The sequence below is a fragment of the Rhinopithecus bieti genome, unplaced genomic scaffold (genome assembly GCF_001698545.2).
Source record: "Rhinopithecus bieti isolate Rb0 unplaced genomic scaffold, ASM169854v2 scaffold_759, whole genome shotgun sequence".
In the NCBI taxonomy this organism is placed as follows: Eukaryota; Metazoa; Chordata; class Mammalia; order Primates; family Cercopithecidae; genus Rhinopithecus; species Rhinopithecus bieti.
The window spans coordinates 286,274-300,178 of record NW_016803631.1 but is presented as its reverse complement, the minus strand read 5'-3'; the positions used below and the strand labels follow the sequence as shown (position 1 = coordinate 300,178).

Below are 13,905 nucleotides of genomic sequence, written 5' to 3'. Positions count from 1 at the left end.
ACAAACCACAGTTGGGGTGACACAACTCACCTTTACCAACGTCAGCACTGACTTAGCTGCCTGAGTTCTCTTTTATCTTCTCTTCTATTTCATCCCTGTGTGAATGTCAAGCTGTGATATCTGCCAGGTTCAGCAAGTTCTGGCCATCTTGAGCTCATTCACACTCCCTCCAAGGGTCTGCCAGCCCCACAGCATCCTGCGCAGACCTCACACCTCCCCCCCCCCCCCCCCCCCCCCCCCGCCCTGTCTCTCTCTCTCTCTCTCTCACTCACACACACACACACACACACACACACACGAAGAGTCCCAGGAGAAGAATTACTGAACAGCCCAGCAAACTCTTCTCCCATCTTCTCAGTTGTTGCTGCTGGCCCTTAGCATCTATTATGCACCGGGTGATATACATTCTTAGTCTCTAATTCTCACAAACCCCCTCAGCTGGGCAACAGCCCTGCTCATATAGGTGGGCAGAAGTTCAGAGTATAAGCCACACCCCCACATGCCCAACATCACATACCTAAAAAGTGTCAGTGTCAGGATTTGAGCTTGGGCCTTGTTGATACCAAATCCCAATTTTTCCCAAGCAGGCAAGCTTGATCTTCCAAAGCAGAAGTCAGGTGCCAGGCTCTTAAAAAGCAGTTGGATTTTCCAGATTGGGAAGGAAAGAGGCAGTAGCAGGACAGTCCATCTAAAAGGCAAAAATCTCCCCACTTTCTTTTCCTATATCCTCTAACTTCTCTGTAAACCTAACCACACTGGGCATGCACAGAACTAAGCAGGTGAAGTTTTCAAGAAAGGACCCAAAGCAGCAGAATCAGGCTGAAAATATGAACAGGATCAAAAAGAGAAATGCCCTGATTATAGTCATCCTGCTTGCAACTTTGCTCTTTCAGGCTTACTACAAGTTTTTAAATTCTTAATTTTTTTTCTATTCTTAAATTTCCTTTATCCTGTGGCATTTTCTCCTCTCCAGTTCATTGACTCCTAATTTCTTAGCTGCCTCTATCATTTTCTCTTAAAAACGTTAATTCTAGAGCCCGACTCCCTGAGTTCAGATTCTGTCTCCAATCCCTAACAGCTGAATGGTAATGTGATATAAACAGCAGTTTATTAAACATTCTAGTCAACATTAGTTGCTGGGGGTCAGAAAAGGCAATTTGGTTAGAGTCAGAAGTTGATCTACCAAGTTATTTTCAAACTATTGTTTTCCTTTGTATGCAAAACTGAGATGATGATAATACCTGCCTCATAGGGTTGTGGTGAGCATAAAAAATGTCCCCCATTTAGCGAAGAGTCTGGCACATAGTAGACATAGCCATCATTTGTATCATTTGTACTTATCTTGACTAGTTCAGGAGTTTCAGATCCACTGAGACCAGCATGTAAAAGCATTTTGAAAAAATGATACAAATGTAAACTATCATGATTGTCTTCTCTTTGCCAAATGAGTTGGTGCCTCAAAAGCTCCAAAAGTTTCATAGCTTTGTACCCTGGTGGACACATTCACAACTTGCCCCGTTCGTGAAAGAAGGGAAGGAGACCTGTCACATGGGTAGAAAGGAAACTTCAGATGAGATATCAGAGCTCACGGGAAGGAGAGAAGGGGAAGGGGATTCTCTGATTCCCGCCATCAGGTACTTTCCAAGGCCAGGCTGCTGTGCTGAGTGGGGACTACCATCCTACACTAAAACAGAAGGAAACATACCAACGAGGGCAGAGTATCTTTACAACTAAATGTCATCTGTTCCTAAATATATGCACATCTTTGCACATTTTTTATTCCTCATTTCCCGTGTAGTATTAGACTTGGCAAGAAGACGTTTTAGTTTCTAGACGATACTCACACAGTATAGGAATATAGGTATACATTTTAAAATATTTTTAAAATTAAAAACTGTTTTGAAGGACTAGATGGCACTTCCCCTCCTTTCCCATGAACGGACCTGTTTGGAAGGGATGGTAGGCAGGAGGGTAAAGGCAGGTCTTTGCCGGCAAGGGGCAGTGGCCTGGGACTGACACAAATTGATTCCTGAGTGTTTTTCAGGTATACAAGCACACTGACTCCATGTGGCAGGTTAACAAAATGCACACAGGTTCAATACTATCAGAGTTTATGTCTGAGCAGGCTATCTCACCAAGCATATTTACCATCAGTCCTTGTTACATTTCCTCAGATAACAGTGCAAATATGAGAGGAATCAAGGAGAAGAGGGACTAGCTATGAACAAGAAGGAGCAAGACAAGAAGTGACTGGCTATGGACAAGAAGAGACAAAGACAAGAAGGAGTGGTCACGAACAAGAAGGAAAGGATAGGGAGAGCTGAGAGAGAAGGAGACCAGGAAAGCAGATGGGTGGGGAGAGGAATGATGTCTAGGTACTGTGTGTTTACCCAAGGTCTGGCATGCAACACTCACCAGGGCAACCTCCCCTGAGAAGGAAACTGTTGTGTGCTGAGCACTTACTATGCTGTTTGACAGGGTATTGGGTGTTTTATTATACACTATCTCATTTAACCTTTGCAAGAAACTGATGAGATAAGCTGTACTTTATCTCAATTTCATTGATGAGGAAAATTCTGAGAGATTAAGTAATCTGCTTAAGGTCACACAGCTAGATAGTAGCAAAGCTGGATTTAAGCTTAGACCTCCACCTTGCTACCATGTCTTCTGGATAAGTTTTCTAAATGGTTGAGATTTAACCCTTTGAGGAATATTCACACACTTAAGGGACATTCACAAATTTATTTTAATCACTTTGTACCAAAGCCCTTCTTTCCTTTTCTGTTCATTAATACAAAATAAATAAGTGAGAAAATTCAAACAGTGGAGGGGGTATCAAGTAAAATGTTCCTCCTTGCTCACCATGAATTCCACTTTCCAGAGATACTGCTATTGACAATTTGGTCTACATCCTTTCACATCTTTTCCTATATATATATATATTTTTTTAAAAGTAATCATATTATGTACCTTGACTTGTGACTTTTTCTTCAAACTAATGATATATTGTATACCATACACAAAATATATATATATTTAGTAACTGCATGAACATTTTACTCCATCAATGAGCCACTTTTATTTACACATTTTCCAAATTATGGACATTTAGGTTGTTTCTGACTTTTCAGTATTATAAGCAATGCTGACATGAATTACTGAAATGAATATGTTTATATAAGTATGTCTTCACATGTGTTCTTTTATTCTAGTAGAATATATTTCTCAAAGTGAGCTAAAGGGAATAAGCCTTTTCTATTCGAATAGACACTTCAGGAAAGAAATGCATATTCCCATAAATAGCAAGTGATAGTCCCATGTTTCACCACAACCTATTCAAAAGGGGAAGATATCAATCTTTAAATTTTTTTTTTATAAACTACTAAGTGAAATAAATAGCCACTCAGGTGGTTTGAACTTAACATCCCTTTGGTTACCAGGGGGAGAGGCCAAGACCTGGTTGAAGGCAGATGCTTGGGGTTTCCAAAGTCATTCACCCAGGTTAGTGACTCATGTCTCCACACACTAATCTCAGAGCACATGCAAATTTAGGCACAACCAGAACACACACATTCATTCATTTATTGAGTACCCACTCTGAGCCAACATTAGTAGCAAATAAGAGATACAGACTCCTGCACTCTTGGAACTTGTGCTCCTGGTAGGAGAGTCAATGATAAACAAGTAAACACACAGACAAAGTAGTTTCTGTCATGGATGAGTTTTATAGCATTGATCAGAAACTATGAGAGCACTGAATATTACATCTTACTCCTGTACAATAAGGGACTAAAACAGACAGATGTATCCAAATGCTCCTGATAGTTCTTCCTGGTTGTTTCAAATTCTAAATCAAGCCCAAAATCTAAATCATCATCCTTCCATACAAACTTGGGCCTCTCCCACATTTCCCATCTCAGTGAATGGAAAAGACCAAAAACTAGAAAGGAATCATCCTGGTATCTTTTCCTCCTTTGCTCTTCATATACAGTCTGATATGGTTTGGCTGGTGTCTCCACCCAAATCTCATCTTGAATTGTAGTTTCCATAATCCCTATGTGTTGTGGGAGGACCAGATGGAGACAATTGAATCTTGGGGTGCCTTCCCCCATTCTGTTTTCATGATAGTGAGTTCTCACAAGATCCAATGGTTTTATAAGGAGCTTTCCTCTTCACTGGGCAATCATCTCTCCTGCCACCATGTGAAGAAGGACGTGTTTGCTTCCCCTTCTGCCATGATTATAAGTTTTCTGAGACCTGCCCAGCCCTGCAGAACTGTAAGTGAATTAAACTTCTTTCCTTTATAAATTATGCAATCTCAGGCAGTTCTTTATAGCAGCATGAGTACGGACTAATACACAGTCTATCATCAGATTGGGCTTATTTATCTCCAAAATATTTTCAGAATCTCTCTCTCTCTCCAATTTCACTACTATCCTAGCACAAGCTACTATCATGTCCAGCCTCCATATCACCTGTGCTTACCTAGTACTATACTCATGTATGCACTGGTTCCCCCTGCCAGGTGGAGTCCACATTGCTGTTAGTCTCCCAATTCCTCCTCCTTAAAAACCTCTAACAGCTGTCCATTGTTGTTAAGATAAACACAAAACCTCCTACCATGACCCATGCAGCCATGCACATCTGGTCCTACAGACTCCTCTGGCCTCAACTCCACCATTCTTCCTGTAGCGTCCTTCACTCAGTCCCGCTAACATTCTTCTCATCTCTCACACACACTAAGCTCCTATCCAGCACTCTTGCAGATGCTATTACTTTGGTTTGAATTCATTGTTCCTCAGTACTCATGCATCATCCTTTCAGGAAGGGCCTCCTGACTGAGCAAAATCCATCTACTAACTGCTCTGGTGGTACCCTGTATCCTTTCCTGGCCTTGTCACAGTTGTATTTCCACATTCACTTGAATTCCCTTTAGACAATAAGCACCACAGGGGCCAGGGCCATGACGGCTTTTGTTTGACAGCACAATGTCTTGCACCGAGGGCACATTAAACATTTGCTAAACAAAAGAACAGATACATTCATGCAAGAGAGACTAAATTGCTTGGAACAAATTTTAAGTGCCCTAAAATTTCAAAAAAAAGGGTCAACATTAACCATGTCTAGTACAGTCAGACAAAAAGCAAGAAAGAAAGGTGTATGTTGAGGGGAAAGGTTATACAATAAGACCATGCCTGTATCTGTGGGGACAAGGCTTCCCAAAGCAGTGAGCCCAGAATTAGTTGGCCTTGAATTTCAAACAAAGAGTTTTAGCCCAGTCTCATAAGCTATAGGGATCTAATGGAGCTTCTTTGGGTGGAAGATTAAAATGAAGGTGGGAATTATTAACTCAGGTAGGTTTAACCTATCATCTGCATAGAGAATGGTTGAAAGACAGAGAAGTAGCAGGACTAGAGGCAAAAAGATGCTTAACGTAGACTAGTATAAGAAGTGTCACCCAAAATAGAAAAGAAGGGGCAGAACCTGGGACTAAGTAACAGAACTCAGTGATTACCTGGTTATGAGAACTAAAGAAAGTGTCAAAATTGCTTTCCTCTGACCCCACCTTATCACAAGAGTTGCAGATTTGGAGATCTAGAAAGAACTGGGGGCATGGCCAGAGTCTTCTCAATTCTTTATTTTATTTTATTTATTTATTTTTGAGAAGGAGTCTCTTTTGCCCAGCCTGGAATGAAATGGCACGATCTCGCCTCACTGCAACCTCCGCCCCCCAGGTTCAAGTGATTCTCCTGCCTCAGCCTCCCGAGTAGCTTGGATTACAGGCACCTGCCACCACGCTGGGCTAATTTTTGTGTTTTTTGTAGAGAAGGGGTTTCACCATGTTAGCCCAGCTGGTCTCGAACTCCTGACCTCAAATGATCCACCCGCCTTGGCCTCCCAAAGTGTTAGGATTACAGGCGTGAGCCACCATGCCTGGTCAGAGTCTTCTCAATTCTTAAAACATACAATTTTATTTCCCCCAAGGACTTCAGATAATGAAATAAATCATTATGGTAAAAGAAACCCAGGTACACTGTACACTAATCACTCAACATCTTGTTTCACTGCATTGTTGTTGGGGCAAGATGTTTAAACATTAGCATTTAGTTAGACATCCAGGAAGCAGACACCTGTTTCTATTTCTGTATACCAGAATTCAATTAAACAAAACAAACTTAAATTATCATCAGAGTGAACAGGCAGCCTACAGAATGGGAGAAAATTTCTGCAATCTGTCCATCTGACAAAGGGCTAATATCCAGAAGCCACAAATAACTTAAACAAATTTATAAGAAAAAAGCAAACAATCCCATTAAAAAATGGGCGAAGGATATGAACAGACACTTCTCAAAGGAAGACATTTCTGCAGCCAACAGACACGTGAAAAAATGCTCATCATCACTGTTCATCAGAGAAATACAAATCAAGACCACAATGAGATACTATCTCACACCAGTTAGAATGGCGATCATTAAAAAGTCAGGAAACAACAGGTGCTGGAGAGGTTGTGGAAAAATAGGAACACTTTTGCACTGTTGGTGGGAGTGTAAATTAGTTCAACCATTGTGAAAGACAGTGTGGTGATTCCTCAAGGATCTAGAACCAAAAATACCATTTGACCCAGCAATCCCATTACTGGACATATATCCAAAGGGTTATAAATCATGCTACTATAAAGACACATGCCCATGTATGTTTATATCCACAATAGACTAAAAACTTGGAAACCACCAAATGTCCATCAATGATAGACATGTTAAGAAAATGTTGGTCACATATCACATGGAATACTATTGACAGCTAAAAAGGATGAGTTCATGTCATATAGCATGGAGCGTGATGAAAGCTGGAAAACAATCATTTCAGACAAACTAACACAGAAACAGGAAAACCACAAACACACATGTTCTACACTCAATAAGTGCGAGTTGAACAATGAGAACACATGGACACAGGGAGGGGAATATCACACACCAGGGCCTGTTGGGGGTTGGGGGGTAGGGGAGGGATAATATTAGGAGAAATACCTAACGTAGGTGACGGGTTGATAGGTGCAGCAAACCACCATGGCACAAGTATATCTATGTAACAAAACTGCACGTTCTGCACATGTAACCCAGTATAATTAAAAAAAAAAAAAAAAAAAAACCTGCTCCACAGTATGAAATAGGAGAGAGAGCAATGGAGAAAGGGTGAAGACACCAGGATTCTGGTCCCAGTTCTCAAACTAACTCCACTATGTCAACCTGAGACACACGACTTGGGTCCGGATTTCCTTATCTGTAAAACTGTCTGGGAGGGGAAGATAAAGGCTGGGAGTGATTTTTACCTGTGTTCAACAGAGCGCTGGGATTCTGGGGAGGTATTCAGGAGCTCCCAAGGAGACAAGGGAGTGGACAGTCTCCTATCTACCACCCATATCCCCTCACCATGAGAAATAACAGGGAACTTTCTAAGATTTCATTAAGTCTACAGTACGGTCCATACCTACACCCCCACCACCTAGGACAAATTACTGGTCTAGATGCTGTCTCTCTAAGGATATTATTACTTAGGAGTCAGTTGTCTGATTTCCCAAAGAATGACAATACAAGTTGATAGCTGTTGGATCTGCAAGTTAACACCACACTATGATGTTAAAAAAATTCACCAGAGCAGAAATGATACACATCCTTTTAGAGTTTGGGGAATCAGCGGGGACACTAAACTTTTATTCTGAGAATAAACTTTGACACTGGATGAAGGCAACCAGAACTATTAGCCAACAGTGGTACTTACTTTAGCCTTATTTTAATGTTTTAAGAACAGCTATTCACATACCACTTGTGCGTTAAAAGTGTATTTTTTTTTTTTTTTTTTTTTTTTTTTTTTTTTTTGAGACAGAGTCTCACTCTGTCGCCCAAGCTAGAGTGAAGTGGCGTGATCTCAGCTCACTGCAACCTCCACCTCCTGGATTCAAGTGCCTCAGCCTCCCAAGCACTACAGGTGCATGCCACTACACTCAGCTAATTTTTATACTTTTAGTAGAGATGGGGTTTCACCATGCTGGCCAGGCTGGTCTTGAATTCCTGACCTTAGGTGATCCGCTCACCTTGGCCTCCCAAAGTGCTGGGATTACAGGCATGAGCCACTGCACCCAGCCCCAAAAGTATATTTATTTCTGAAAAAAAAAACTTTCAGAGAATTACACACCTACCCCCGCCCCCCAACACCCCTCTGGCAACTGATCTCTACACAGCTCAGAGCACAAGGACTGTGACAATATCACAAGACTCCCTGACCCCAGAAGCTTCGTTAGGGGCCTCAAGCCACAGTGACCAGCAAGTACCTAAATATGACACAATTTTACTACGGCCTCACACTTTGCAATTGTGGGAACTCGGAGGTTAATTTGAGAACTGGGTTGACTACTCTTCTTTAGAGACAGGAGGGATCAAGGTGATGGGCCAAAATGAACACACTTTAGTACAGGGTTTTCCAAAGTGCATAGTGCAGTTTGCTGCGGGTTTTGAGAAAATCAACTTACAGGGTGTTTATATTTAATACTGTTAATGTGGGGATGATTTTTTAAATGAATTTTAATATCAGTAAGATAATATGTAATATAAATTGTTATTCTTTTATTCAACTTAGTAATACAATTTTTGTGATTATTTTGCTTCCATTTTATAAACTGAATATGTGTGCATACATGTCACAATGTAATTGGATCTTTCTGGGAGCTGTGAAAAAAAAATCAGAAACCACTGCTTTGGTAGATATTGAGAGCAAGAGAGGAAGCTTGATCTTCAGTTTGATCTTGACAGACACTTTGGGAAGTTTGGCTTAAAAGTTAAGGAAAAGGTGGGGGAGTTGAGAAGGACTTATGCCCAGTATTTCCTGAATGAAGACCACACACACCTACTTCTGACAACTGATCTCTACACAGCTCAGAGCACAAGGACTGTGACAATATCACAAGACTCCCTGACCTCAGAAGCTTCATGAGGGGCCCCAAGCCACAGTGACCAGCAAGTACCTAAATATGACACAATTTTACTACTGCCTCACACTTTGCAATTGTGGGAACTTGGAGGCTAATAAGAGAATTGAGTTGACTCTTCTTTAGAGACAGGAAAGAACAAGCTGATGGACCAAAATGAACACACTCTAGTACAGGGTTTTCCAAAGCGCGTATCACAGTTTGCAGCGTGTCATTGACGCTGTGCTTGACCTTAATCCACCCAACAATATTTGGCCTTATTGAGAGGGCAAAGGGAGTTGGCTTGTCAGGAATTTCACCTGTTTTCCAGACAAAGGCAGTTTAAGTAATCCATCCAAAGTCACAGCTAGTATGAGGCAGATTCAGAATTCCAACCTGATAATCACCTGTTACTATAGCTCATATTTTCTTAGCCATAGGGGAAGGAGGAATAGAGAAACCTGTTTCCTTAAAGTTAGCTTTAAACAATCCTACCTGGCTCTAATTCCTGACTACTATTATCAGCCTGGATAATATTGATTAAGCTTTCCCTCACCTTGTTCAGGCGCTCTACTAAGTGCTTTAAAACCTTAATTTCACTTCATCCTCACAAAAGCCATATGAGATATGTACTATAATCATTGCTGTTTACTGGAAGCTTTGAACAGTTCAGTAACTTGTCCAGTGTCACGTAAACATCATTGACACAAACCACATTAAATAGCTGAATGTAGTTTATTTACATTTCTACACATAGGAAAACTATCTGCTAAAATAGCTATTTCCCCTCCAAGTGTTGGAGACAAACAGCTGAAATATCAATTTCTCATCTATACAGTGAAAATGAGTTTAGAGGTTTGCTTAGGATTATGAAGTCTTAATTCTGGGGATAGAATACCCAAGGGCAGAGGTGGGAGCAGAACTGTATTTTTTCTAAAAAAGGTAGCTTACGCAGCTTCAGAAATCCCCAGCTGCTGTGGAGTTTGAGATGAGCAGGGGAGGCACAGGAGAGAAGACTGTGCAAACCTGTGGGATTTTTATAAATTTGCATTCACAGCCTCAGCTGGTGTTTGGCTAAATTTTGGACACAAATTGAGGTGAGGGTTAGTCTATTTCCCTGTGCATCGTGGGTGTCCAACATCTAGTCTTGTCAGCTTCAGACAGGGTCTACCCTTTTGCAAGCCTCTCTTCCCTTTATTCTCAGCATTATGCTTGAGTTATTGTAGAATCCTGTCTGAATGAGATTTGATTATACCTGAGCAATTCTTATGTCTTACTGAGCTTACACACCTTCATATTGCATCTGCTCCCAACCTAAAAATACAAGACTCAAATTGGTCTGTGAGCAAACTCTAAGTTACCTTCCACTGACAACTTAGAGGTAAGAGGGCAGCTATTCCGAAAGGGAGGGGAGGGGTAAAATGAAATAAAACAGGGTGGAGCTTCCAAGGGAACTCATAAATTTTCTTTGCAAGGTCACACCTACATCCTAATTGGAAAAGAGCTGAAAGAGCCTGCTCATTCCGTCCCTCAGCTACCCTTTCCGACCTGGTTTCACTCGTGGAGACACACACTTCTGGCAGATTTCCAGGCCACACACAGAGATACACAAAATCATGTTTTCCAAAACAGAGAGATTGGTGTGGAGGGTAAGAGAATGAAGCCTGAGAGGGTAGATTGTTGGACACCTGATGCGGGATGATCAAGGGGTAAAGTTAGGGCAGTGACTGGATACAAAGAAAGTAGAAAAGTGACATTGAACATGGTTAGCACAGAGGCACAGGTTGTGGTCCTGCACAATGGATTCAGATTCTGGCCAAACGCTGCTTTGTATACTGAGGACATATTATAACCTCCCAGAAATGAAACATATGCACTTCTGGGTCAATATGGTTGTCACCATATCAGATGAAAGGAAAAAGTAATTAGGAATTTTTAAGAATGGTGCTTTTGCCCCTATCAGTTCAGCTTCAGAGATCAAGAAGTGCCTAATGACTGTAGGAAGGAAAGCTCAAAGGCTCCAGGTTTCTTAGTTGCACCTGTTTGGGAAGGGCCTGGACTAACAAAAGAGGAAAGCAACAGGTTCCCACAGGCAGAAACTCGATCCAGTCCCCGCACCTCCTGGCGCCCATGCCAAGCGCCACCAGAGCGCGGCCCAGGCCTCCACTGCCCTGCCCGCGGCCAGCTCTGCAAGGCCAGGCCACAGTGGCTTCCTGTCTCCTTGGGTCCAGGGTGGGTACCATTTTTCCAAGGCTCACCTGCTGGGAGCCAAGTGCAGAGCAGCAGCCAAGGTGCGGGCAGTTTGGGCCATGCCATGCCGCCCCCTTTCTGGCCCTTTTCAGCTCAGGGGCTTCGGGGCACTGCGTCTTTCTTCCTCAGCTGCCGCCCCAGGACGCACCACCTTCTCCAGGGAACCCCTCGGGTTTCCCCTCACTCGGCGCAGCGCGGAGGGACGGTCCGCTCAGGTCCCGGGGCAGGTGCCGCCCGGCTAGTCCCTACCTGCGGCGCTCCCTGCGGCTCCGCCTCCCGCTCCGCGCGCCGCCGTTTCCTGCTCCGCCCCCGGCTCCCGGGGGACTGCTGCAGCCTTCCCTACCTGCCGCCGCCTCCAGCTCGGTGAAACACCGTCCCCCACCTCGCCGACGGAGAAGGTTCCCTCTTTCCTCCAGAAGTTCTCGGGAAATCTCACTCCCTGCAAATGTATCCCCCTCTCCTTCTAGAATTATGTGGATATAACTTTCTAGGGTGTGTTTCCTGCGTTATATTTCCATTCCCTCGTAAATACTTGCAAAACATTGTTTCACTAAAAACACAGTAATATGAAGTTTACAGGTAATGTCTGTTCAGATTTTCTAGAAACTAAAGATTCGTTTCTAGGCCAGGCGCAGTGGCTCACGGCCTGTAATCCCAGCACTTTGGGAGACCGAGGCGGGTGGATCACCTGAGGTCAGGAGTTCGAGACCAGCCTGGCCTACATGGCGAAACCCTGTCTCTAATACAAATACAAAACAACCGTGCGTGGTGGCACGCCCCTGTAATCTCAGCTACTCGGGCGGCTGAGGCAGGAGAATTGCTTGAACCTGGGCGGCGGAGGTTGCAGTGAGCGGAGATCGTGCCACTGCACTCCAGCCTGGGCCACAGAGCGAAACTCGGTCTCGAAAAAATAAATAAATAAATAAATAAATAAATAAATAAATAAATAAAATAAAAATTTGTATGGGCCGGGCACAGTGGCTGACGCCTGTAATCCCAGCACTTTGTGAGGCTGAGGCAGGTGGATGGCTTGGGCTCAGGAACTTGAGACAAGCCTGCGCAACATGGCAAAACCCTATCTCTACTAAAAATACAAAAATAGCCAGGCGTGGTGGTGCACACCTGTAGTTCCAGCTACTTGGGAGGCTGAGGCAGGAGGGTCGTTTGAGCCCAGGAAGTTGAGGCTGCAGTGAGCAGTGACTGTGCCACTGCACTNAAATAAATAAATAAATAAATAAATAAATAAATAAATAAATAAAATAAAGATTTGTTTCTAGAAGGTACAGATAAACTAGCGAAGTTGACTCAAGTTTCTACAACTATAAAAGTAAAATATTATAGAAAAATATAGTTATGGGAGTTTAAAAACATCCTGCTGCTGCTTTCCATAGCCAGGCATTGTTCACGCAGGTATATTTATTCTTATTTTTTCTTATCCTTCATTGTCACTGAGAAGCCACTCACAGACCTCAGCCCCTACCAAGGTTTTGACCTTGCCAGATCAAGGTTTTGACCTTTTGCTTTGCAAAGACTCTAGGTCTCTTTGCACCAGGCCATGTAGCATGTAATCTCAGTCTCTCCTTCCATGGCAGAAAGTCCACCAGCCATCACATTTTCTTCAAGAAAATGAATGAATAAACATTCATTAAATTCATTAAACCCAGTTTCAGGAAGCTCCCGTGCTGGTCACTAACCTTAGAAGTCAGTATCATTTCTCCTGAGCTCATGTCCTGCCCTGCTCTGCTGTGAGAGGGCCCCTTACCCTGTGTTGCTGATATCCTTCATGTAGCCTCCACCCAGAGGAGCATCCTTGTCCTGGATCTGATGCAGGATCTTAACTCAGTCTCTTCTCCCTGTCTTTCCTTCTCCCGGTTCCCTCCTGGATCTAGCTTCTTTTTTCCCCAGTGGGCCTCTTCTCTTCCAGAGAATAAATTCAGGAAGTGTGTGGCCAAAGATAGATGGTAAAATGTTTAGGAGCCTCATAGGTCTTCCATGGAGGGATCCTAGCACAGCAGCAGCAGCAGCAGGAGGAGGAAGCTGCAGTGTGAGGGTTGGGGGTCGTGTCCCTCAACCCCCTCTGGAGATCCTGTACATACTCCCAGCAACACTGTGTATGTTTGGATGTCTGTGATCCTGAGGGATTTGAATAGTTTCCGGGTTTGTGAACAGTCTTCAGCAAATGCTCAATTCCAGTCTAAAAAGAAATGTGAGCCCTATCCTTCTCACACCTCCCCCGCATACCCCTCAGCCCCCGCTTTGGTATAAAGGCCATTTTAATATTCATCTAAGCCAGCGTTTCTCCCATGTTTGTTCCCTGGAATGTTAATACATAGTATATGAAAAAAGGGCTCTATTATTAAGTCAATTCAAGAAATACTGGATTAAACTAAATGAAACATTTTTTCAGGACATGTTAAACCTTAGAGTGTTAATGTACATTTGAATATAGAAGGAAATATGGCACTCAGCATTCCCCCAAAGTCATTCAGCCACAAAACCCTTTTTTCTCACATAAGATTTAGGGCAAATGCTCCATGGAACGTGTTTTGGGAAATCTTGGTGCTGTAAACCAAACATAATTGGGATGATAAGTTGGAAACTTCTAGATAAACAAATGAAAAATAGCTTTAATAAAGTTTATCTCAAGTGTATCAGAATTAGAATTTCCTTATTTTTCCCTTGGGAATTACTCA

General features: G+C 42.8%; 1 protein-coding gene across 5 annotated transcripts in view; it reads right to left on the bottom strand.

Moving 5' to 3' along the window:
* The window catches only part of ILDR1 (immunoglobulin like domain containing receptor 1), a 57,947-nt gene extending 46,495 nt beyond the window's left edge, over positions 1–11,452 (bottom strand). For all 5 annotated transcript variants that reach the window (XR_001888976.1, XM_017891036.1, XM_017891035.1 and 2 more), the window contains exon 1: positions 11,221–11,452. Coding sequence is in view for 4 of the 5 variants with exons in the window: in XM_017891036.1 (XP_017746525.1) it covers positions 11,221–11,278 (58 nt within the window). In the remaining variant the exon portion in view is untranslated. The remainder of the gene's footprint in view (positions 1–11,220) is intronic.
* Positions 11,453–13,905: the final 2,453 nt, after the last annotated feature.